The following is a 27,661-nucleotide window of genomic DNA, read 5'->3' as shown; positions in this document are numbered from 1 at the left end:
AGTTGTTTAGTGTATCGTTGCGCCTCTTATTTCTGATTCTTTATATCCTCTGTACTGTCAAGGCAGTAGTGTCCTTGAACATGTGTTCTGGCCCCTTTTCTTGGTTATTGGAGTGTGTCTGTGTTTCTCCTCGTTTCTGTCACACGTACACATCCTCCCTCCACTCGTGGAAAAGCAGAGTGCTTGATTTTTGTTTGAAGGAGATGATGAGGCAGAGCAGATTCATTCATTATCTTACCGGGGCAGCTTCTGTGTTATCAGGGGGCCAGGTTTTAATCTAATGGCTGTAGTAATGTTTGCCGCTGCAAAGCTGAGGTATCTGTGCGTCAGTCCTGGGCAGTGAAGCTTAATTGGAAGCCTGCCTTTTTTACTTTGTTTTTGAGAAGGTCGGGTTGAGGTCCTTTTCATTCCTTGAGGATTCTCTTTTGAATTTTAAGAATTGTGTTTTCATTATCTGATTTCTGCTCTGACTGAAAAAGTCTGCGACCTCTTCTGAGATTTTTTTTTTAGCTTGGACTGATGAGCTAAGCCGATTCATTTAATAAATTTATACTGAGCACCTACTATGTGCTAGTCATTGTTCCTGCTATAGCAACAAGCAAGGCAGACCTGGTACCTAGCTGTTGATGGATTTATTGTCTAGTTAGGGAAAGACTTTAAGCAGGTAAACAAATAGTATGTTAGACAGTAATGTATTTACAGGAGCGCAAAGCCACAGGATAATTTGGTGAGGAGTGACTAGGCTTGGTGGTGGTGCAGTTCTTTAGATTAGTAGTTCTTTAGATTAGTAGATAAGGTAACTTGTGACATCTACATATCACGACCAGATCTTGTATTAATGGTCTGACATTGCAGTCCAGAAACTTTCGCTTTGAACCTTCTAAAGTTCTGCCTTCAAACCTGCCAAAAATCTTCATGGAAAGCACATCCCTTGGATGAATTGTTGAGGGAGTTTGGGAGACGTTTTCCCCCCCCCTTTATCCTTCTTCTCTCCTCGCATGCTCGTTTAAGAGGAACTAATATCTCTTTTCTCCCTTGATTCAGTCCCCAAAATGCTATTTCCAAAGCAAATATACTGCTTGACTTAACTGGACCTTCGAAGGCTCCAGGACAGGCTCTTAACCTGGAATTATACAAGGCTGGTTTTACTTCTTGATCTCCACCTGGAATTGTACTAGGCTGATTTCATTTTCTCTTAACAAGTTATATGTATAATATTTGGTTCTTTATATACCTTTTGTGTTCTGCAGAGCATTTGGTATAGAGACATCATGCATATCACTTTTATAGGTAGGGTCTTTTACCATCAAGAAGCAATTTGATGCCTTCATTGGCCTTTTTTAGGAATCTCAGAAAACTGTGCATGCATTCCCACGTTACAGAGTACTGGGGTCGCTGAATTGGAATTAGAAGTGTGGTGTCTGTGTTCTAAGTTTTGGTTCTACATGAGATCAGAGATCCTCCCAATTTGTAGGCAAAACTTTTTGTTCTGTTAATGCATAGGTTTGAAACAGGGTAGTAACAGGAGTTAAGGGAGCCTCCCAGACTGTGTTTTGACCACAGGGGTGAGAGCCTGCCTCACTACAGATATTCTGGCTTTGTTTACCTTCGCTTGTCTCCCTTCATGCTGGATGTCTCATAGATGTCTTTAGAGCAGGACATCAGGACTCCATTAGACCCTGTAGTCTGACCTGCTCAACTTACAGTAAATTATGTGGTGATGATATCAAAAGATGATGAAGGGGCATTTGGTAAAGTTCAGCAGTCATTTCTGATTTAAAAAAACCAAACACACACAAATAGGAATAGGTGAATACTTTTCTTAACCTTATAAAAAGTTCCAATCAAATTGCATTTTTATGCTTAACATTTGAAACGTTCCTAATAGTCAGACATCATGCTCACTATCATCACAACTGAATTGTGGTCATACCAACCAGTGTCATTTGAAAAATGCGATATACTAATATTGAAAAGGAGGAGGGGGACTTATTTTTTTTGAAAATATGGTAATACCGTGAATACACAAGAAAATCACTAGACATAAATTTCAGCATGGTGTTTTCTTGTGTTCAGACAATTTTAAAATGTGAAACTAGAGAAGCGATGAAAGTATCAGTGAATTTTAAAAGTCATCTTAGTATAGGGAAGGTCTTTCCAAATGTGACACGAGTTTTAAAATCGAAAAAATGAAAAGATTGATGTATTTGGTGTAGTCAAATGCCAGAGTTTAGTAAACAACTTAAATGCTAAAAAACATGGTGAGAGGTAAGGGAGTGGATATTTGCTACGTAGCTGATAAAGAGCAAATGTTCTTAAAAACCCAAAGTTTTCTTATAAATTGATAAAAAGATAAACCTTCCAAAAGAAATGTGTATAAAGTATACAAGCAATTCATAAACACACTCAGGTAGCCAGGAAACATGTCGTCCTGATTAATGAAGAAATTCAAATTAAGGCAAGATACTGTTTTAGACCTATCAGATGGGCAAAGATTTAAAGTTTGCTTCTCAGTGATGGCAAGGATGTAGGAAAATCTCTCATATATCATTCGTGGAAGTGTGAATTGATGTAACCTTTTTGAAAAGAAATATAGCAGTTTCTGTCAAAATTAAAAATGTTTGTACCTTTGGATCTAGCAGTTCCACTCAGAAGAATTTATCATAGGAGTTACACAAAGATATGTTTTAAAGAACGTTCATTGTATCATTTTGTGTAATGATAAAAATTAAAACTGCAGATAAATGTTGTATCAGGTGATTGGTATACTAATTATAGGACATCTATACAGTGGAACACTGTAAGAGTGTTTAAATAAAATAGATACTTATGTTTTGGTGTAGAAAGATGTGGAAGATATAATAGATAAAAAGGATAGCTTATATTACAATGTGGGTATTTTAGTTAAGTGAAACATATCAAAGTTAAATGTTAAGTTTGTGTCCGTCTAGTAAGTGTATTTGAAAGACTGTTAACAGCTATCTATGGAGAGGAATTGGAAGGTTGAAAGGAATAGGGTGCGGGGAATTTTTGCTTTTTACTTCGTATCCTTCTATACTACTTCAGTTTTTATTTTTAAAAAAACAGGGACATGTATAACTTTTGTACTTTAAAGTTAAAAAAGATCAAAATAGTACCAGAGTTTAGGTTTGTGCCAAAACATAATTATATTGCATGGGCCTTAAATTCCTCCTAATAGAACACACAAAACAAGGAGCCTTCCATTTTGTGGTCAAATGGCATTTATTTATTTGAGAATAGTGCTGATTTTGTGTCCTAAGTGTTAACGGCATACAATCTGCCCTCCTGCCCAGTTCAGAGGTTTTCATAAAAGATCTAACAGCACATCCTCTTTTCTTCCTTTCCTCTGCCTGCACAGTCCTGGCTTTACTTAACCAGCGGGCTTTATCGCAGTCCAGAAGGAAGGAAAGTTGTTGCTCTAGACCTTACTATAATTTGGTGAGGCAGCGGGGCAGATTTCATCACTGTGCTGCTGCATTAGAAGATGCCATTCGCCTCTTGTAGGAGGTGCCACTCCCGGAGCCCGCGTCCTTGTGAGATGCCTGTCACATTGCCCTCTATCATTACAGCCTCCTGCCTGCAGCCCCCAGCATTATAGTCCTCCGGTCTCCTATTTCATAGGGTGCGGGGTTTCTTTAGCTAAGAACTTCTTAAACAAGGCTGTTCCATGCCACATTGACCAGTTTGTTCTAACAACTGAACTCCCTTCTCTATTCTGATACACACATGGGGCATTTTCAAACCATGGCTTTGCCAAGAAAAGGCTTTTCATATTTAATATCATAAAATGACAAGCGGTCGTCCTCTCCTTAAAAGTACTCAGGAAAATTCCGACATATAAAGCACAATCACTTCCTTCAACGCAGGCCAGGCTAACCAGACAGAGGTACGTCTTCTGCATTGAGTTGGCTGAGACCCTTCAAGTGGCTTTTCATAACTACTCCTTGATCGGCAGGTAGCATCCGCAGAAGAAAGTTACGCTTTCGCTCTGGTTAAGTGGTTTTGTTAAAAACCTTGATTTGAGTTCCCATAGAAGAAGATGATTACCTAAGATACGCTCATCTGCAATGCACTGTATAATTTAGGTTTTCCTGTCTTTTCTAACATTTCTCCAAAAGTTACCTTTTTTCTCTCAAACTTAACCCCAACATGCCATTAATAATATCTTTGCACTTTCAAGCCCTTCTTAAGGAAAAACTTCCTTCGAAGAGTCAGTTGTGATCGTTTAGCAAAGGTGAAGAATACAAAGCTCTGTTTATTTAGTTGAAAGCCTAACGTCTGCTTTATTCTTAGATTTCTCTTCAACTTCATCTCTACTTCAGTATCTAGTTTCTGTAGCAGCTGACATTCAGTTAGCAGCTGGGTCAGAAAAGAGAAATCTTTAGAGGTAAAAAAAATTTGGTTTTTAACCTAGACAGGGAAGATAATCAGGCAACACCTTCACAACTTTTTGGACTGAAGCTTATATTCTGTTTCCAGGAATTCTGTATTTTTTCTTGAAGAGGCCAGACATTCATCTCTTTCACACAGCCCCAGAAAAGTTAGCTGTTTCTCTGTTCAGATGTTTAATCACAGTCAAATTAATTAACCAACCACATTAAGGCAGCTCAGAGAACTCTCCTTCTGTGGAGAAACTGGAAATATTTCTCTTCGAATGGAATGTCTCTGGGAGTTATTATGTGAGTTGTCTCTTTTCTTTACCTTGGATTCCTTAACAGCAGTTTTTGGGGGTAGGGGGAGGGTGGTTTCTTGTTCAAGTATGATTAGAAAAATCTAGAATGTATTCAGGTCTGTGTTCTTATGGGTTAGGGTGTAGACACTAGACCGCTTGAGTCACTTAGGTGGGGAGATGTTGAAGCGGGGAGAAATGCTCAGACACTAAAAAGGACAACATCCAAGAGATGACAAGTACTTAATGTTATGTCTCAGAAACGGGTGTAGCACTCTACATGGAAACTGTCCTTTTTCTAAAAGTTAACTTGTTGAAGCTGGAGGAAGGTTAATGCTTTTTTGTATTTCAGGAACTACCTTCTGTTGAAGAACTCACTATTGTTCTGCCTGAAGGTATTGAATTAAAGCCTCTTGGGATGGTTTCAAGTATTATTGAACAATTAGGTATGTAAATATTTTTATTTATAAAAATTATCATTTATATCCAAGCATGTACTAATAATGAAATCAAAGACTTTTATGACTGGTAAATTTTCTCTGAAAGATGTAGTAACACTTCATTTTACAGTCATTAGGTTTGAACAGATAAATTCAGTTTTTGCTTATACAAGTAATACATAAATACAGTGTCTTTATAAAAATTTAAAGTGTGCTTTTACTGACATATTTCTCCAGAATTTCTTTGATTTGGTATATTTGTTTTCTATTGCTGTTAAATTACTACAAATTTAGTGGCTTAAAACAACACATTTATTAGTTTACAGTTCTGTGGGCCAGAAGTGTGATATGGGTCCCACTGGCTAAAATCAAGGGGTCCATCAGGCTGAGTTCCTCTCTGGAGGCTCTGAGGGAGAATCCTCAGATTCCTGACCTTGTCAGCATCTAGAGGCTGCCCGCCTTCCTTGGCTCATGGCCCCCTCCCTTCATTCTCAAAGCCCATAATGTAGCTTCTCTCTGACCTTCTCTCCTCATCACATCTCCCTTTGACTGCAGCCTGGAAAGGTTCCCTGCTTTTAAGGACTCCTTCGGTGGGGTCTACCCACGTAATCCAGGATCATCTCCCGTTTCAAGGTCCTTAACCTTAATCACGTCGGCAAAGTCTCCTTTTTAGCATGAAGTAACATCCACAGGTTCAGGGATTAGGGTGTGGATGTCTTTTTTTGTTTGTGGGGTGGTGGGTAGAGGACTGTTAATCTGCCTATTGCCTTTGATTTTATCTTATAAACATGTAAAGTAGAAAGTTCTGTGATTTAACACCGATATTAATATCATGAAATATGAACCCACTGGAATACATGGGAACTAGATTCTACAGATTTCTTTTAGCCCCAAGATGTGAAGTATGTATAGGAGAGACTTTGAAATTAATGTCGCTACCATTACCTCTCTAGTAATAGACACCTAAAAATAGGACTCAGAGTTGACAAAGTCATAGGATTTCTTAAAAAATATTTTATTTATTTATTTATGGCTGTGTCGGGTCTTAGTTGCGGCGCGCAGGATCTTTCGTTGCAGCGTGCGGGCTTCTCTCTAGTGTGGCGTGCAGACTCCAGAGCGTGTGGGCGCTGTAATTGGCAGCACGCGGGCCCAGTTGCCCCATGGCATGTGGGATCTTAGTTCCTCGACCAGGGATCGAACCCACGTCCCCTGCATTGGAAGGTGGATTCTCTACCGCTGGACCACCAGGAAAGTCCCAACGTCGTAGGATTTTTGAACTGGGAAAGAGACCTAAATTGTCTACCAGTCCTTAGTTTATGACTTAAAGGGACATAGAAAAATTCAGGTCACTTGCTCTTGTGATCAGTCAATGGTAGAAATGGAAATCTGTCTTTTGATCTTTTTATGTGTCCATATCACTATTTTAAAAGTTAATTCTTATATAATTTTGCAGTTTATTAATGAAAATTCCAATTAAAATGAAACTTTTTTTACAAAAATCATAATTATTAAAACTCTTTACATCACTGTCGAGTCATTACATTTACTAGTTTTTGAATTATCTTATGGTATTTAATATGCACAAATAAGTCAGACAGGAATTTATTGGACTTGATGTATATAGAAGAAATTTAGGTCATAACGTTTATTCTCAAGGGAGAGAAATGTAAACTATATGATACACATGGACTAATGCTTTTCAAGGATACTGTTTTGAATAACACATCTTAATAGACTAACAAAATTTTCAACCTGGTGGGAATAAAGAGTAATGAATCAAACAGCACATGTTACTGTTGTATCAATACATGCTTGTTGCACACTCTGTTTTGAAAGCTTAAAACATCTAACGTTATTTGGACCTTTTACAGAAAGGAGTGTATATTATCCCACCTTAAATTACAATAAGTATTAGTCCAGTAGGTTGTGGTGGTAGCTCTGTCTGGATTTGACCATGTAATCATGTTAATCTCTTGAGTACTGTTTTCTTACCTTTCTATAAAATGAGGGTTTTGGATTAGGTGATTTTTAATTTTCATGTAATTTTTGACTCCTTGAGAGGGGGATTGGGAGGGAGAGAAGATTGAGAATAAATTCTGTCAGTGTTCACTGTTATTACCTATCCTTGTCATCTTTATTCCAGGAGCAGATCTAACTCAAAAATTGTTGACCTGTGATCTGTTCCTTATGTGCATGTTCAGAACTTAGAAGCACTAGCTCTTGAAATTAATTGGGATACAATTGAAAATCTTTGAATGGATTTTAATAATCTGAACTAATATTTCAAGTGGATATTCAAGTGGAAATACTTCAGTATTTCCGCTAATTTTCCAAGTGGAGATGGCATTATCTGTTTAATGTGACAGAGTATTCTTGTTTGTCACCTTAATTTTCTAAGAACCTATTGTGTGTGTGTGTCTGTTTGAGGTGTGTATGTGTTTGTTTTCCTCTTTGCTGTGGTAGATTGGTTGTTTGACATTTGTGGCACTTACACGAATTGAAGATTCTGCCAGACCAGTGGAATAATGCTTTTTGCCTTTTGAGAAGGGAAATGATAAAAATTACTGGGAGTTCTATCATTCTTACTTCAGCTGTTCAGAGGAAAATGTATTTGTGAAATCTAACTTTTTCATATATCAGTAAGTAATCAGTGCTTTGCAGAAAAGAATTTCTAGGGTGAGAAAGAAGACTGATTTCTTCTAAAACAGGAGTTAGTGACTAAATGTGAGATTATTCTTTTTTGGGTAACACTTGCTTGAGAAAATGATCAGCTTGAATTTGTTGTCTTAATGGATGATTCCAATTTTCTGTGAGATTTTGTACTTTAATTTTTTTTTTTCCTTAGAACTGTAGCTTTCGTATAAAATAAAATAATGTAGAATTTATTTCCCTGTGCTACTTGGTAATAAATAGACTTTGTTTTTTTATCCAAGAGGAATAGTTACTGAGGTATATTATCCCACCTTAAATTTCATTTTAAATTATGTTGGAATTAAAGCCTAAATTCTCATTTAAATTCTGCATTATCTTCTGATTAAATCTTGAAATAATCTGTTTTGTTTCATTTTTCAGTAATAATTGAATCTATGAATAACGTACCTCCAGTTAATGAGGAGACTGTAGTTTTTAAAAGTGATCGACAGGCAGCAGGAAAGGTTTGTAAAAAATATTCAGATCCTACTAATTATCCTGTTTCTTTGTTGATTGGTTTTTCTGACTTTCACTATCTTAAAAAGTTTATTAATTTTAGTACATGAGCAATCTAGAGCTCTCAAATTTTAGTACATTCCCGATTTTCTTCAATACTTCGTGTCTGTCTGTACATTGGTTTAATACTGCTTATTATCCTTTGCTGTTTGTGTCATTAAATACACATGTATACAGTTTTTTCCTGATGTTTGTCAGGTTGTTTGCCAGGCAGTGGGTCTATGTATTGAATAAGACACAGTTCCTCCAGGTACTCAGTTAGGTGCTGGAGACTTTCCACTGCCTAGTTTGTTCATAAACTTTTTTGGTTTGTGAGGCCCTTTGAATAGTGGCTCTCAAAACTTTTTAGACTTTGCCTTCCTCAGGTGGAAGCTGAGAGTGGAATTTTTCAAGTGGAAAAAGATGTCAGTGATAGCAGGAAAGTGTCACTGCAAGCACTTCCTGGGGAATTATGAATGTGTGTATCGTCGAGAGGTTGGGTCCCTTTTCACGTCTGACTAATGGAGCAACCCCGCATGCTGCACGTCCAACCTTAAGAGGGAGGAAAGACCCCACATTTTACTCAGCAAATAGCAATTCAGAGTGGTCAGCAGAGGACGTAAAACTGTCCAAGATCAAGAATGTAAATACCAACCAGGTGTTCTTTTTCTGGCAACAGGGACAGAGTTTTATTCGCCTCGGGATTCCCCACTGTGTGTAGTACACTCCTTTGTAAATTATATGTGCTGAGTAAATATGTATTGAGTTGAAAACAAACAGGTAAGAAACTAGCTGCTATCTTTGGAGAAGCAACTTCCTGGGTTTAGTTTTTCCTAGATAAGCAACAGTTGGTGTCTTTTTTTGTTCGGAGAGATATAATTAATTTGTGTTTAATCAGAAAAAAGCATATATTTTGAACTATATTATTAGATCAACTCACATAACTTTCCCTTTTCTATGGCTTTTCCTGCTGTTCCATTCTAACACAAATTAGAAAGGGATCAGGCTTTTATCAGGGTCCTGCCCCCCTGCACTACCTACTTTCTGGCCACCAGACTCATTTACCAAAGAGAAATGAGTCTCTTACGATTGCAAAGCAGTCAGCAGCAGAATTAATTGGGGTCTAGAGCTAATACTTTTTGGCAATTCTTGAGAAAGTTTGCAAAGAGAAGAAAGACTTTTTAACACCTGAAGGATGGTGCCGTGCTTTTCTCCCTTTCAAATACCGAGGCTTAGTACTTTTGTTTCACGTATGGATCTCCGTGCTTTTGACTCAGAGGAAGAAGTACTGCAATACAGAACAAACCCTGTTTACTGCTGGTGCCTTTGTAAGGGGTTAGAGAGATTCGGGGGGCTTAGCCTTGGAGGCTGCTGAGAGAGAGGGGCGTGGAGGTGGGTGGGGACTGCTGGGAGGGAGCTCTGCACGCACAGGCAGGCTGGCGCGCGCCTCGGGGGAGACCAGGCAGCAGGGGCGAGGGAAGCCCGCCTCCTGCTCTTCCTGACGGGAGCCGAAACTCACCATTTCCATGATTCCGTGTATTGATGGTTTTCACGACAGCTCCTTTTTCTTTAATAGCTAACTCAGACAATTTCAATTTCAGTATACTCAACACTTCGCCAATTTTGAAAACCTCTAAACTCACATTTCTCATATCCCCCAGTACATTTGAATTTTCAGTCCTGAATAATATTAATACTCAGCCCTTCTGTCATTTGGCCTTGGAACAAGTCAGATAAAAATATAACGTTTACATCTTTAACTTTAGCTATGTGGTATAAGTCTAGAAAGAAAAATTAAATCTCTCTCCAAATTTTACATAGAAAGCTTTGTAAATTCAAGAAGTGACAAGTCTTTCAGAAATATTTGATTATAAATCTTAGCACCTTGAAATAATCCCCAAGATAATGGTGGAGGTGTGGAGGGTTGAGAGTATCAGTTAAACAAACCAGTGATCAGAAAATGAAATTGGATCTCTTAGATATTTAGCATATTTTATCCAGACACTAAATTGGTTTTACCTTTAATGTTAAACCTTTGCACATCCTTCCTTTTCCCTCTCCTCTTCAATAACAATAATGATCAGCTACAGTGTCAAATAATTTGTGTATATTTTAAAATTCACTGAAACTCTGTGAGGAAGTGGAATTATCCCCATTTACTCAAAAATCACAATAGCTAAAAAGGAACAAAGTGGAGTTTACAACCCAGGTGGTCTGATTTTTTTTCCCCTTCCACCTTCCTCCCCCTTTCCCACTGATTTAAGGAGGGCAACCTCAGATTTGAATTTCTACTTTTGCACTTTAATCCTTATAATGATTAGTTCCTCTTGATAATTAGTGAATGGAATTCCATTTTTAATGTTGAGTTCTTCAATATTAGGGGATTTTTGAAAAGTGACCAACCTATATCACCTGTTATTTCTATATAACCTGAATTTCTTTGCATTTAGTTTTGAGCATTTGTTCAAGCAGGTTTTGTTTTTGTTATTTTTTGTTTTACTTTTTAACAAATGAGAACTTTAACAATCACAAATCAGCAACTGAGGATGTAATAAGATAGGTACTTTTAATGCAGTTGGTTTAAATTGGTCTAAGGTATTTGGAAAGTTATTTAGTAACTTACATCAAGAGTTTTAATAATATTCATGCTTTTGGCTCCAATAATTCCATCCCTTACAAATCAGTTTTCAGGAAATCTGAAGTACAGAGATTTACAGATAAAGGTGTTCATTATGGGGCATCAGTTCTTACATTGAACAAATTGGAAGCTGTCTCAGTGTTCTACAATATAAGACAAATTAAATAAATTCTGCTAAATGTGTAAAGGAGTGTTAAATAGCCACAGAAATTATGCTTATGAAGAATATATTTAACATGAAAAAACTTAAAGAAACTTTAGGTTTTAAAAGGGAGCAATAGATCAGTGGAACAGGATAGAAAACCCCGAAATAAACGCATGCACTTATGGTCAATTAATTTACAACAAAAGAGGCAAGCATATTACAGTGGAGAAAAGACAATATCTTCATTAAGTGGTGCCGGGAAAACTGGACAGCTAAATGTAAAAGAGTGAAATTAGAACATTCTGTAACACCATATTACAAAAATAAACTCAAAATGGATTAAAGAGTTAAATGTAAGACAGGATACTATAAAACTCCTAAAGGAAAACATAGGCAAAACACTCTTTGGCATAAATCGCAGCAATATTTTTTTAGATCTGCCTCCTAGGGTAATGGAAATAAAGGCAGAAATAAGCAAATGAGACCTAATTAAACTTAAAAGCTTTTGCACAGCAAAGGAAACTATAAACAAAAGAAAAGACAACCTACAGACTGGGAGAAAATATTTGCAGATGATGCTACTGACAGGGGATTAATTTCCAAAATAAACAGATAGCTCATACAGGTTAATATCAAAAAAACAAATCAACAACCCAATCAAAAAATGGGCAGCAGCCCTAAATAGACATTTTTCCAAAGAAGACATACAGACGGCTAATAGACACATGAAAAGATGCTCAATATCTCTAATTATTAGAGAAATGCAAGTCAAAACTACAATGGGGTATCACCTCACACCAGTCAGAATGACCATCATTAGAAACTCTACAGATAATAAATGCTGGAGAGGGTGTGGAGTAAAGGGAACCCTCCTACACTGCTGGTGGGAATGTAAATTGGTGCAGCCACTATGGAGAACAGTATGGAGGTTCCTTAATAATCTGAAAGTAGAGTTAGCATATGATCCAGCAATCCCATTCCTGGGCATATATCCAGAGAAAACTGTAAAAGATACATGCACCCCAGTGTTCATAGCAGCACTATATTTACAGTAGCCAAGACGTGGAAGCAACTTATATGTCCATTGACAGATGACTGGATAAACAAGTGGTATATACCTAGAATGGAATATTACTCAGCCATGAAAAAGAATGAAATAATGCCATTTGCAGCAACATCGATGGACCTAGAGATTGTCATAGTGAGTGCAGTAAGTCAGAGAAAGATAACTATTGTATGATATCACTTATATGTGGAATCTAAAAAAATGATACAAATGAGCTTATTTACAAAACATAAATAGACTCACAGACATAGAAAACAAATTTATGGTTACCAAAGGGGATAGTGGGGTGGGGTGGGATAAATTAGGAGTTTGGGATTAGCAGATACACACTACTACTACATGTAAAATAGGTAAACAACAAGGACCTACTGTATAGCACAGGGAACTGTACTCAACATCTTGTAATAATCTAATGGAAAAGAATCTGAAAAAGAGTACACACACACACACGTGTATTACTGAATAACTTTAATGTACACCTGAAACTAACACATTGTAAATTAACTATGCTTCAATTTAAAAAAATAGTTAAAATGGAGCAATATACAAAAGTATGATATAGTCTCAAAAGAAAAAAAATTATTAATAGGAAAATGACTGGAAAAATCTACACTGATACTGATCATGGTCTAGTTTCTATAATGTACATTTATTATCAGAAACATATTTAAAAACTCAGGCCTTTATATTGGGAAGAGTTTGAAATCAAGAGGCTCCCTTTCATCATTTATAAAACATTTTCAAAAATAAAATAATAGATATGCTAAAAGCAGTTCCTTTACATAAAAGTTAAAGGCTGTATGGTATCTTTGGTTTTTGAGAAATAAACAATTTCAAGTTTAAATCTACTTTACTACTTTTTGAATTTAAAAATGTTGTCGTTTAATATTATAAAAATGTTAACAACTCTATGGAAACAGCAGAAGTGACTGAATCTAAAAGAATCAAAAAGTTCCATTTCATAAGATTTAAAGTGACAGCATTTTATTTCTCAAACGTTACCAACTGTAATTCTTTTGTTCGTATCTTATAACTTAAATGAGCAGTAACAAAAACAAAAATTTATTATTTGCGTCTAGTTGGTAGTTGGTACCACCAAAATGATTTAAATTTAGCAAGGAACAAACTTGTTACAGTTATTTTAGATTCATAGAAAGGAAATCTGGAATAAGCTAATGCATTTATGATCAAAATATGAAGGCTTTATGAGTACGCAGAAATGACTTAAACTTTTATTGGTTTTATATTGACAGCATTACCTTTGAAAACATTTATCGGGTTTCTTTATTTTGCAGTTAAAGGAGAACTTTATGTTTCTTCTCTTTCATAGATATTTGAGATATTTGGACCTGTGGCGCACCCATTTTATGTGTTACGGTTTAATTCTTCAGAGCACATTGAGAATAAAGGTATTAAAATAAAGGACACTATGTATTTTGCTCCATCAATGAAAGACTTCACCCAATATATATTCACAGAAAGACTTAAACAGTAAGTACTTTATTGGCATGCTATTTCTTTGCTTATCTAATGTTTATGTTTTAGGAGTAATTCTCAGTGATGTAGTTTCTTGTAGTTAAAACGTTATCTATCTAACAAAGAGTTAATTTGTCTTCCTGGTAGCATCTCTGAAAGCTACAATTGTTATCAGACTTTATAGGTCGAGATCATTTGTATCTTTTGCCCAAAATGACATGATCAACTCGTAAGAGCATGTTTGGGCCATATACATTTTGTCAATTTTTATTCATTATTTTTTCCATTATATACCTTCTTTCATATATATGCTACTTTACTATTAGTATTATAATCTTTTTTTAAAAAACTTCCATTTTAAATAAAAGTTTCTTTGGATTACATTCATAGGCTTCACTATTTAATGAAACGATAATTCTCAAGAAGAAAAAAGAAAATGAGTAAATTTCAGGTTACTTATAAATTGTAAACTTAATAGAAGAGAGAACTAAAATGTGTGTTGTGTATCAAGCCGTGGTTAACAGGGTTGACTTCACCAACGAACCAGTGGTCTCCATTCTGTCTGGATGCTATATGAAATATGCTGTATGATGCCTGTGGCATGTGTCTGGTAATATTTCTGTTCCCACCGATGAGCTCTGTATCTGCCAGGTGTAAATTGTGTCGCCAGGTGTTAGCTGTAGAGCTGTTTATATCAGTTAGGTTTTTTTATTATAATTACATAATTAATTTTTGCACAAACCGAATTCAAGTAGAATAGCTTTTTCTATAAACATAAGTTAAATGCTTTGGAAGGATGTAATGAATATGAGCCAATAAAAATATTGCCTAGTTAAGGGGGGAAGAAAAGACCGCAAGGGATTGGCAGAGAGTAGATCTTAAATCTGGAAAGACCTTGCACTCAATTTGACACAAAAGTCCCTTTGAGATCTAGCTGTCTTTCAGTTGGAAACTTGAAATACAGGTGAAGCATTAGGGGTGTGGTTTTTGCAGGAGCTAACAGTGAGTAGTAACCCTGGTGCTTGTCAAACCCTGGTACCAGTCCCAGCTGCAGGCCACGAGAAGGCCTCTCTACCACCTACATATTAAATCCAGTCTGAGTTTCAATTATTGGAAATAATTTCTGAAATGAGATGAACATTTTATTCCTGATAATTGATTAAACTCATGTTTTAAGAATCCACACGATTATCTGAAGGAACTTAAGGTGTTCTTCAGGCTGCATAAGGTTAGTTTTTCTAAATGTTGACAAGAAAGGTGAATTAAATAGACAACAAAGTCATAAAGATTTTAGTATGTTTTAAAATCATGCCTTAAATAATTAGCATTTCATTCTGTTTGAATATTAGGCTGTTGCTCTGGATGTGCCATATATTTTGCTTTTAACAGATAAAATATTTTAGCTAAAAGTTGATAGGTTGAAAAGATTTTCTGAAGATGTTTTTAGATGGATTTAGAAGCAGTCTTTGTACTGATTTGCAAGCACAAGAATTTTGTCCTAGAAAGAAAGAACAAGAAACTAAAGAATTGGGAAATTGAGCCCACCCTGCAGAAACCCAGCCTGACAAAGACTTCTGTTCTAGACTGCATTTTTTGGGTCAGTCATGGGGACTCCTTTGCCTTTGAGGTGGAGAAGTTTAGCTTCTCTCCAGCTTACCTTCTTCTAGTAAGGCTATTTTAATCTTAGCTTCCCATGAACTTAGTCTTTTGTTAAAGATGCTGTTTGAAATGTTGCTTGGTCTTTTCTATAGTAGATTTTGATTTTCTGTGGTGATGCCCTACTTGGGGAGCTTTTACCATTTATATCTTTAAGATCCCACACTAAGGGCACTGCAGGCCATCAGATGGTATCCATACAAAAAGGAGTCCTGGAGCTATGATAAATGCATGGGTGTCAGATGATAATTAAAAGCGGAAAAATCATTGATATAAATCGTATATAATGTCAAAATTCTGAATTAAAATTTTAGAGCAGATTAATGATTTCATGTTGTGCCAGCCCACAGACATCTGTAAATTGATTTTAATGGATTGTGGATTAATGGATTAATGATTTTAATGAATTAATTCCTGAGAATCTTCCATTTATTTTTGAGATTTGGTTTCAAGCAGTGAGGACAAAATCTCCTAATACCTTGTAATATTTTAATGTAATTGAATAACAAATATTGTCATACTCTGAAATCAAGAAGATTAACCAGATAAGATTAAAAATGAGATTTCAGAAATTATAATTGTACTTATAATAGATCTACGTGCTTTTGTTGGTCATAGAGTGTAAAACTTTCCACCAAAAGTAGTTAATGCTTGTGATTATACTGTCCTTCAGAATCTTCAAAGCTCCTCCTCCTCCCCAAACTAGATATCCTTTGTCTCACCCTCTCTTCTTTGAGAGGCAGTCTTAGAGCAAGCCTTGGTAACTCAGGGAGTATCGTTGATATTCCTCAGGTGAATCGAGGAAGAAGAATTTCATGTTGTGATCTCTGTTGTTGAACCTGTAAAGTCTTAGACAAGGGAATGCCTCGTATTCATTTTTGTGTCCTTGGCACCTGGAACAGCATTTTGACCTGTGGTACTGGTTAAGCATCTGTTGAAGGAAGTTTATGAGCTGAGCTCAGTTATCATGAAACTATCCGTCAAAGTCAGAGCATCTGGAGCTACTTAGGAACTGCAGAACCACTTTGGCCTGCACAACACAGCCTTGGCCTCTCATTCTGATTCCCCGCTCCTAATATTTACGTGTGCCTTTCCCACATCTTCTTAAATGAGGTAAAGAACACAAAAATGAGCCTTTATTCTTTGCTCTTCTTTTCATATATATTGCAAATTAAGATTGAGCTTAGGTCTTGTACTTTATTATTTTCCATATTATTAGGTTATAAGCACTTAACAAAATCTTAGTACCTTGACCCTTTGACCTTTGTTTTTTCCCCCTAGGGATAGGGGATCAGATGCATCATGGAAGAATGATCAAGAACCACCACCAGAGGTACACGTATAAGTCTTTTTACACAGTATTTGAGAGAGGAAGGTAGGGCTCAGTCTTATAAACCCATCGTTCTTGGCCTGAAGGAGGTCCTCAAGGCTGCTCACCAGTCACACTGCCTTTTGCCAGCCTGTGTGCTCTCGCCTGTCCCAGACGGCTTTTATACCGCCCAGAGTTTGTGATCATTTCAGGAAAAAAAATTTTCAGTCACATTTTAATAATTATCAGCTTATCATTTTCCTTAAAATATCCTATTTTTATCAATTTCGTTGAGGCCTGGCAAAGGCAGAATTGTCATTATTAAAACAAAATTTGTTTCCTTTAGTAGGTTCACCATGTGGGATGTGATTATACACCATCACATTTATTGATGGTGCTTTTAATAAGCTGCCTTTCTTTTGGAGGTACAAAATCATTACAGTCTGCCTACTTCTCCATTTTTTACAGTATAATTACCTTCCTAAAAAGAGTGTTCTTGTATTTCTTTCTTAAATCTATGCCAGCAAGACTATTTTTATGTCTCTAAGTAGCTTGATATATATGGTCTTTAAATTATTAAAATATGAAAATTACAGCAGTGAGTGTATATGTTTATTAAAATAGTGTGAATTTATACAATATAAAAGAAGAATTGTAATTATTATAAGTGGGAGTTTTTAAATGTGCTCAGTAGTTCTGCTGAAGTTTCTCAGTTTTGTAAATTCTTGGTATTTCAGATTTAATTTTGGTCATTTTAGATGTTCTCAAACAGTGCTGAAGGTTCATGGTCTATGTTAATTTCTGATTTTGCTGAAGCATGAGTCAGGGAGTGCCCACTTACATAGTCACTTAGCCAATGAGCAGTCCTAGTTTAGTATCCACACTGCCGTGGGATTATGTTTTCTGATTTGTGTCATGTGTACATGTGATTTCCACTAAGACCCTGAAGATTCACTTAATGTTCTTAGTTATGTTCAGGACATCTTAAAAGTATTTGGGGATTCACAAAGGTCTTGAAACATATTTCTTGTGAAATCCAGATATTCTAATACATCCCTGTTGTTTTAGACCTAAGCATTAAAGTTGTTAATTATGGAATTGTTAATAGTTTATAAAATTGGTTTGATTGGGTTAATTTTAAAATTAAATCACAACATAGTTCATGGGAATTGTTTTTTCCAAGTAGTTGACTGGATGTCTCTATTTCTGTAATATGAGAAACTCTGAGATTCTAAATTTTATAATGATCAGATTTTGTAATATAGGATTATTGCCTGGTCGTAATCATAGACTAGAATTTGGAATTTGTGGGCTTTAAACTTAAAAAAAAAATCATGCCCTGAAAACAGGGAATACTGAACTTGGATAAAGGAGCATAATAGTGAATACATCTTATTCATCTCCACATCCGTTTCTAACATATGAATACATAATTTGAGTTGAATAAATGTGTTCAGTGAATGCAAATTTAAATTAATTTATATATAAGAAAAATGTGAATTTTTCTCCGATTTTGTGAGGTGGTAGCAAAATACTGCCAAAGTAGTCACTCTAAAATAAACCATTGCCAGTTAAGATCCTTTAATACATCCCTCCTGCTTTTTTTTTTTTTTTTCTTTTTTCTTAACATCTTTATTAGAGTATAGTTGCTTTACAATGGTGTCCTCCTGCTTTTTAGGATAATGCCCAGTTATTTAAACTGGCCCCATAAGGGTCTTTATTAACTTCTCCAATTTCATCATCTCAGAGTTTGCTGTGTAAGAAGCTTTCGCTTTGCCTTAGAGAACCATTTGTACTTCTCTAATATGCGGTGCCTTTGCACGTATAACCCACTCCCCAAAAGCTTCCTTCCCCTTGTTCGTCGCTGACTCGTCATCAGAGATTCCTCCTGGGGCTCCCGTAGCAAGCCTTCCTTGCCCTCTTTCCTCTTTCCGTAGCCCCATAATCCCAGAGCACTGTCACAGCGCTTGTTTATTGGCTTATTTATCTGTTTTCTCATTTGAACCGTTTCAGAGAAAGCAGTGTCTTCCATCTGGTCTCAGTACTTTCTAGTGTCTGGCTCAGTACCAAATTTAACATGAGCTTAAAAATTTTAGCACATTAAAGATCAGTAATAAAAGATCATGTGTTTCAAGGTACTAAAATTAGTTGATGTTTTTGAATTTGATTATAGATTCTGAGGCATATCAACTCTTGGTTCATGGAAGATTCAATCTAGAATATATTTCAGCAAGACCATGCTGAAAATCCCATACAGAAACTTTCATATGTATTTTATTTCTTCCTTTTAATTAGGGAACACATGTATACACAGTGACCCTGCTTTTGTATTTTTTTTAACGAAACATAGTCATTATTTTCTGAAATTAATAGGATAGTAAAATACCTGAATTCCAAGAAATCATAGAAGTTATACGTAGCTAATAGGTCTTGGTTTTTGGTAGGCTGTAACAGTGGATCCCAATTCTTAGTAACATCTGAATTTTCCCTCTTGTGATTTAAAATGATTTCTTCTTGGAAGTTGGGTCATTCACGTGTCTACTTATCAAAGCCTTTTCCTACACTCCTATCCAAAGAGCATCCTAGTGACTTTCCCCACCCTTACTTTGCCTTACTATTTATTTATATCCCTTACTATACCTGACATTGTATTATTAAAATAATTAATCCCTATAAAGTGTTTAAAACAGTGCCTGGCATATAATGGGTGTGTGTAAATTTTTGAATGAATGAAGGGTATAACATTCACTTCCATTTTTATATTAGATCTGATAATTTATGTATTTGCTTATTCCTAACTACTCCTGTCTTTAGAATTGTTTGGCAGCGGGCACTATGATGAATCGTGACTCTAAGCTGGAAGTCAGATTTCTAGCTAGGGAATACCCATATCTGAAGGGTGTTTAAGATCAGCATTTTAAAGTTACCTATCTGAAACTTTCTAGGAATTCAAAACAAAACAATATAAAAAAACCTTCAGTACTCATCTTCTGTGTTAGAGTCATTAGGCATTTATCAAAAAATATTTTATTTTTCTATCATATCTGATTTGAATATTATTGGTAAATATTAAGTATTGAAAAGGGTAACTTTTCTGTCAGGGTCACTGTTAAATATGTACCATTGAATTGGTAAATGCATGTGACATAAATCTGTCTATTTTTCTGTGCAAGGCCTTAGATTTCAGTGATGATGAAAAGGAAAAAGAAGCCAAACAGAGAAAAAAATCGCAGATTCAAGGCCGCAAAAAATTCAGATCTGAATTTAATGAACCAGGTGAGTTAAATGTAATATATAGTCATTTTTTCATCTTCATTTACATCTATATAAGTTCCTCAGTAATAAAACTGAGGGAACATCTGGGGTCCTCTCTTTACGCTCTGGCACCTGGCCAGCATTGGAGGCGTTACACAGATGCGACGTGGTGGGAGAGTGACAGGGGATGTTCATTGGTGGCTTTTCAGGCTTGTGGGTGTAAACTTGGCTCCTAGGGGTAAAAGGCAAACTAAGCCTTGGTAGAATCATTTGTACTCATCAGTACTTTTTTTTTTTTTTAGAAAGCTGTTTGCTTCCATTTTTAGAATTAAATGATATGGTGCTTAAGCTAAAATCGAGGTGTTTTATTTCCTATTGACATAATGCAATCACAGAAGAAAGTCTTCATGTTGCCTTTCTATATCCACATCCACTTCCCTCCCCTTACCCCTTCCTCAGCTCCTGACAACCACTGATCTGTGTGCCATTTCTGTAATGTATTTTGTCCTGTCAAGGATGATTATATAAATTAGTGATTGGGTTTTGTCACTGAGCACAGTTTTCTGGAAATCATCTAGATTGTTGTATGTATCAAGTTTCTTTTCATTCCAGGGTAATATTCTGTGGTGTGAATATACCACAGGTGGTTTAACCGTGCATCCACTGAAAGACATTTGGGTTGTTTACAGTTTGGGGTTTTATGAAGAAAGCTGCTTTATACATTTGTGTACAGATTTTTATGTGAACACAAATTTTCACATTTCTCTGGGATAGATGTCCAAGCGTACAGTTGGGTTATATGATACAGTTGACAAGGGGACAACTTTGGGGTCAGGGGCACTGACACACACACGCACACACACACACACCCCAAGGTAGTTGAAAATCTGTGTATAACTTACAGCTGGTCCTCTGTATCTGCGGTGATGTGTCCGTGGATTCAGCCAGCCCTGGATAGTATAGTACGCATCTGTTGAGAAAAGTCTGCTTATAAGTGGACCTGTGCAGTTCAAACACATGTTGTTTGAAGGCTCCACTGTAGTTGCATGTTTAGTGTCTTGAGAAACTGCCACACTGTTTTTCGTGTGGCTTTACCACTTTAGGTTCCTGCCACCAGTGTATGTATGAGTGGCCCAGTTTGTCTGCATTCTCACTAGCATTTGGTATTTTCATTATTTTTTATTTTAGCCATTCTGATAGGTATGTGATGATATGTAATTGTGATTTTTAACTTGCATTTTCCTAATGGCTAATGATATTGAACAGCTTTCCATGAGCTCATTTGCTATCTGTGTATCTCTTCAGTGATGTATTTGTTCACGTCTTTTGCCCATTTTCTAATTATGTTTCTGTGTTTTACTCTTGAGTTATGAAAGTTTGTACATAATTTCTTCCAGTCTATAGCTTGTGTTTTCATCCTCATAAAAGGATCTTTTGCAGAACAAAAATTTTTTATTTTGATGAAGCCCAGTTTATCTGCTTTGCTTTTATGGAGTCTGAGAATTTCTTTCCTAGACCTACATTTGAAAGATTTTCTCTCTCTCTCTCTCTCTTTTTTTTTTTCTGAAAGTTTTCAAAATTATTTTAGCCATTTTAGTTCCTTTGCCTTTCCATATGAATTTTAGAATAAACTTCCCTATATTGACAGAAGGTCTTGCCAGGATTTTGATAGGAATTGGGTTAAACCTGTATGTTGGTTTGGAGAGAATTGACATCTTAACTGTATTCAGTCTTCCACTCCACAAACGTGGTATACATCACCATTAATTTAGATCTTCTTTAATTTCTTTCACCAGCATTATGTAGTTTCCAGAATGCGAGTCCTGGACATTTTTTTGTTAGATATACATTTTTGGGGAATCATTGTAAATGGTGTTGCGTTTTAAATTCGTGTTCATGTGTTCATTTCTAGAATACAGAAATACAATTATTGTTTGTATGTTTAGCTTGTGTCTTGTGAGCTTGCTGAACTCACTAGTTCTAGGAGTTTCTCCCTTGAGATTTTCAATGTAGACAATTATGTCAGTGGCAGATAAGAACAATGCCCCCGCCCCGCCCCTGCAGTTTGTATGCATATTTAGCTCTCTTTCTCACCATTACTAACTATAACTTCTGGCACTATATTGAGTAAATATGTTTTGTTCCTGGTCATAGAGGAAAACATTCAGTCTTTAAGTATAATGTTAGGTGTAGGGGTACTGTAGATGTCCTTTATCAAGTTGAGGAAGTTTCTGTCTAGTTCTGTTTTCCCTGAGCTTTTTTTCAGGAATCATGAATTTTGTCAAATTTTTAAATTCTGACAATTGTTTTTCTGCATTGATTGATAATATCACATGATTTCTTCATTACCTTGTTAATAAAGTAGATTACATTGGTTTTAGAATATTGAATGAGCATCATGGGAATAAACCATGGTGTATAATTCTTTGTATATGTTATTGAATTTTGCTCATATTTTGATAAGTATTTTTATGTTTATATTCATGAGGGATATTGGTCTTTCTTTCTCTTTTTTTCTTTCTTTCTTCCTTTCTTTCTTCCTTTCTTTCTTCCTTCCTTCCTTTCTTCCTTTCTTTTCTCTCTTTCTTTCTTTCTTTCTTTCTTTCTTTCTTTCTTTCTTTCTTTCTTTCTTTCTCTTTCTTTCTTTCTTTTCTTTCTTTCTCTCTCTGTTTCTCTTTCTTTCTCTCTCTCTCTCTTTCTCTCTCTGTCCCTCTCATTTTTTTACCTGGTTTTGGTGTCAGCAGAAGCTTCCTACTAGCTTCAGAAAATGACTTGGGAATTTTTTTTTTTTATTATTTTCTTGAAAACGTTTTGTAGATTTGGTGTTAATTGTTTAAATTTTTGTTAAAGAGTCTCCAGTGAATCACCTCAGCCTGGAGATATCTTTTTTTGGGAGACTTTTAATTACAAGTTCAATTTCCTTAATAGTGATATCTTTTTCACATTGGATAGATTATAGTAGGTTGTGTTTTTCAAGGAATTGGCCCATTTCATCTAATTTGTCAAGTAATGTGTGTAGAGTTGTTTACAATATTGCCTTGACATCCTTTTGATGTTTTTCCTGATATTGATCATTTGTGTCTTCTGTTTCTTTGTCAGTTTTGCCTAGAGGGTTGCCAATTATGTTGCTTTTTCACAGAGCCAGTTCTTTATGTCATTTAATTTTCTTTATTGTTTTTCTATTTGCAGTTTCATTCTTTCAGCTCTTTATCATTAACTTTCTGCTGCTTGCTTTGGGTTTATTTTGTTCTGGTTTTTCTAGGTTCTTGAGGTGGGAGCTTATATTATTTATTTAAGACTTTACTGCTTAAACTTGTTCCACGGATATTGGTGTGTTTTATTTATTGTGATTTAGCTTAACGTTCCTTTCTTTGTTTTTATTTACCTTGAGACATCCTCTTTGACCAATGGATTATTTAGAAGTGTATTATTTAGTTTCCAAGTGTTTGGAGATTTTTCTGTAATCTTTCTGTTATTGATTTCTATTTTTGATTCCATTGGGGGTTGAGAACACAATCTGTATGATTTCAATTCTACATTTTTTAAAAAGTTTTATGGAATATGGTCTATCTAGGAATATGATTTCGGGCAGTTGAAAGTAATGTATATTTTGCTGTTGTGTGGTGGAGTGTTCTATAAATGTCAATTAGATCTTGTTAGTTGTTGGTGGTATTGAAATTTTCTCTAGCCTTAGTGATTTTCCGTATAGCTGTTTTGTCAGTTGTTGAGAGAGCATGTGGTTGGGGCATGCCTATTTAGGATTACTATATTTTCTTGGTAGATGACCCCTTTATCATTATAAAATGTCCCAGTCTTTGCTCTGAAGCCTGTTTTATCTGATATTAATATAGCTAATCCTTCTTTCTTTTGATTAATGTTTGCATATTGTAGCTTGTTCCATCCTTTTACTTTCAACGTGACTGGATCATCTGAAATGTTTCTTGTAGATTGTAGTTATGTTTTTTAATCCACTCTGCCAACTTCTGTGTTTTAATTGGTATATTTAGACCATTTATATTTAATGTAATTATTGATATGTTAGGGCTTTAAATCTGTGTTTTTCTGTATTCGCTCTAGTTTTTATTTCTCTGTTGTCTTTTTTCTGCCTGCTTGTGGTTACTATAACATTTTTTAGAATTCCATTTGCATTTATCTGCAGTGTGGATTGTATCAGTTAGTATGGTTTTCTTTCAGTGGTTGCTTTAGGTCTTAAATTTTATATACATAAGTTATCACAATCTGCTATTGTCATTTTACTGGTTTGAGTGCAGTGTAGAAACCTTGCCTCTCTATATGTCCCTTTATTTTCCCTTGTTAATAGTATAAATTGCTTTAATTGTTTCCTATGTATACAGTAAGAATCACATTAGCAGTTATAATTTTTGTTCCAGTCATCAAACATAATTTAGAAGACTCAGTCACAGAAGGAAATTCTATTGTATTTACTCCTGTTTTTGCTTACTCTGTTCTTCTTTGCTTCCGGATGCCTTACAGTCTTTTCTTTTATTGTTTCTGTTTAGAGAACTTGCTTTAGTCATTCTATTAGGGTAGGTCTGCTGGAGATAAATTCTTAGCTTTTCTTCGTCTGAGAAAGTCTTTGATTTCCCTTTTTCCTGAGGATATTTTCACTCAGTATAGAATTCTAGATTGCCAGTTTTCTTTCAGCACTTGAAAAATGTTGTGCCACTTCTTTCTGGCCTCCATGGTTTCTGATGAGACATCTACTGTCATTCAAATTGTTTTTTTCATGTGGGTAAGGTATCATTTCTCTCTTCCTCTGCTTTCATGTTTTTTCTTTGTTTTTAGTTTTTAAAAGTTTGTGATGTGTCTTGGTGTAGACTTCTTTGGGTTTATCCTAACTGAGATCTGTTTAGCTTTTTGAATCTGTGGGTTTATGTCTTATGCCAAATTTGAGAAGTGTTCAGTCATTATTTCTTGAAGTACATCTTCTCCCTCATTTTTCTTCTCCTTTCCTTCTAGGATTCTGAAGATGTAAATATTAGTTATTTTGTTACAGTCCCACAGATCCCTGAAGCTCTCTGTTCATTGTTTCCGCAGTTTATTTCCTTTCTTCTTTTCAGACTAGATACTTTTCGTTGTTCTATCTTCTTTCTTCTGTCCCTTCATTCTACTGTTGAGCCCTCCCTTCAGTTTTTAATTTTGATTATTAAATTTTCAGTTCTGAAATTTATTTTTCTTCTTTGTTTTTTTGTTGTTTTTTTTTTTTTTGCTGAGACTTTCTATTTTTTACTTGTTTCAGTGTATTCCTAATTTTTTATTGAAGTGTTTTTATGATGACTACTTAAAAACATTTCTCTGATAATTCTAACATCTTTGTCTTCTTGATGTTGGCCTCAATTAGTTTTCCTTTTTCATTGAGTTTCAAATCTTCGTGGTTCTAGGTATGACGAGTGGTTTTTAATTGAAACGTGGACATATTAGTTATTATGCTGTTTTTGTTTTTAAAACTGTTCTGGCAGAGAAAGGAAGGAGGTTGCGTTATTACTATTACTACCAGGTGGGGATAGGAGTTAAGCTTTTCTTTATAACTTCTGTTGACATCTGAAGCCGGGGGTGAATCATTACTGCTGCACACGGGCAGGCCTCCTCTTGTGTCTGGTGGGGGTAAGAGTGCCTCGTTACTGCTCCTGACACCATGGGGGATGGCCTCGTTATGCTGGGCACTGATGAAAGTCCTGACTCTCCTAGGTTTTCTCTGACTCCACCCCAAGTACAGGAAGTAGAGGAACACTGTGTTACTGCTGGTGGAGATGCAAGTCCAGGTTCCCCATTGTCATTGAGGGGAGGCTGGAAACTGGCTCCCTGCTCAGCCTCTTCTGACCACCCTGGTTGGGAGGGCTAGCCAAGCCCCTTACTCAGCCTTTGAGAGTGTGAGTGAGGTTCCTGTCCAGTTTTCTCTGTGGTGTTTGGCTGAAATCAACTGGTTATTGTCTCAAAGTTTTGTCTTGCTTTCCCTTTCCTGATCTCTGGCCTTTTGGACTCATTTAAAATTGATAATTTTAAGCCTTATAAAATTGTAATTACTGTAAGGTCTACTGGAAGTTAAAGAAGAAATTATTGAAATTTTAAACAGTGTTTTTTGATGTATTAAAGTTAATTTTAATTTTGTTTTTATGCTTTTTTCCCCAAAGGTGAAGGTTTTTCAGAAGTACATCAGAATTGGAATGTTCATAACTCTGCTTCAGAGCCTTCAAAAGGATATCACAGCAGAGAATTCACACGAGGGTTTTCCCGGGGCAGATATCCTCGGTCTTGTCCTGGCAGGCCCCCACCTCCACAGTTTTATAACTCAGAGCACATGGTACCTCAGGAGACTTCAGGATTTCCACCCCAGAGACAGGACGGCCCTATGATGCCACAGTATCCCTTCCCTCCTCCCGGGTTTGACATGCATAACTTCTCACTCCCTCCCCCTCCACCACCCCTGCCACCACCTCCTGCATCTGCAAACATGGGCTGGGCTGCCCCTGCTGTGGCGCCTCACCCGTTAATTCCCCTACCGTACTCCCTCCCCCCACCTCCGCCCCCACCACCTCTGCCTCCCCCCTCCTCTTCTGGAGATAGTAATGCTTCTCATTTTGGTCCTTACTATTAGGTGGATGTATGCATTTCCTGAGAAATGTGGACTTTTATATATATATACACACACGCACACACGCACGCGCGCACACTCACACACATACATATATATAGGAAGGATTTTTTTTTTTTAAAAAAGAGATCATGTAGCTAGAGTTTTAAAACATTGTAAATTACTAAATGGTCCCTTCAGTTGTAAGTTGATATATATTATAATCTTTGTGAAATTGTATTCATGAAAATTTAACATTAAACTTGTAGGGGGGGGAATCCAATTATGTGGTATTAAAACTTTGAACACTACCCAGTTAAACAGTATGTGTAGATCTAATAATAATAGATCTGGAGCAACTTTCATCATGGGTTAAAATGCACTGAGTATATTATGTTTTTGGTATATCTGAAAATAAGATGTTAAGTCCTCTATTGAGAGTCTTTAAAATAAACTATTTTTATAAACTTATACATTGAAAATTGATTTTCATTGTAAATGCAGTTTACCAATAAATGTAAACGTCCTAACTTTTTTTTTTTTTAAAGCAAGTGAAGGGTACAAAGAAGAAAAGCCTTATGTCTTGGCAGAAGCCATGTCTATAATTAAAGTTAATATTTATTAGTTTTGCACAGGCAGGCTTTCCATTATCTATGCAGATTTCCATTATTTGGGCGTGATCCAGTAGTCTTTACTGTTTAACCACGTAAAGAGACACAAGGATCATTCACAATAAAATATGTTATTTATTCACAGTAACATGAATTTACCGCCACACTAGGAGGCTGTGTCTTCCATATCTGTTTCCCAGATTCTTGGATGCCTGGCACAGATTAAGTACTTAATAAATATCTGTTGAACGACAGACTGAATTTAGAGTTTTTAATTAAATGACCAGTGAGTATTATTTTACATGATTCATGTACTCATGAAACATAAACGTAAGGAAATTACAGAATTTTAGAGATAGAAGAGGCCTTGGGAGTAGCCTAAACTAGTCCTAATTTAATAAGTATGGAGCAGCCTGACTAGGGGCTCCAGGGAAGTTAAGTCACTAAGGTCACCAATGAGGTGGCAAGGAGTTAAACCTAGTTCTGATTCTCAGACCAGCACTTTCTACTAAATTGGTGTTTTTCAATCTTTCGTTCCTTGGCACTCTTACAAAATAGTACTTGTATGCACATTGGGGTAATCTGCTAATTTATCAC

General features: G+C 35.9%; 1 protein-coding gene across 1 annotated transcript in view; it reads left to right on the top strand.

Annotated features, from left to right (window-relative positions):
• Positions 1-27,409, top strand: part of NAF1 (nuclear assembly factor 1 ribonucleoprotein) — a 38,945-nt gene extending 11,536 nt beyond the window's left edge. The window contains exons 3-8 of the mRNA XM_036853641.1: positions 5,043-5,136; positions 8,203-8,285; positions 13,496-13,656; positions 16,579-16,630; positions 19,780-19,882; positions 26,014-27,409. Coding sequence (XP_036709536.1) covers positions 5,043-5,136; positions 8,203-8,285; positions 13,496-13,656; positions 16,579-16,630; positions 19,780-19,882; positions 26,014-26,477 — 957 coding nt within the window. The 3' untranslated portion in view covers positions 26,478-27,409. The remainder of the gene's footprint in view (positions 1-5,042; positions 5,137-8,202; positions 8,286-13,495; positions 13,657-16,578; positions 16,631-19,779; positions 19,883-26,013) is intronic.
• Positions 27,410-27,661: the final 252 nt, after the last annotated feature.

This window comes from Balaenoptera musculus, chromosome 5 (genome assembly GCF_009873245.2).
Source record: "Balaenoptera musculus isolate JJ_BM4_2016_0621 chromosome 5, mBalMus1.pri.v3, whole genome shotgun sequence".
Lineage (NCBI taxonomy): Eukaryota > Metazoa > Chordata > Mammalia > Artiodactyla > Balaenopteridae > Balaenoptera > Balaenoptera musculus.
Note: the sequence above shows the minus strand (reverse complement) of the source record. Positions and strands in the feature narration are given on the sequence as shown.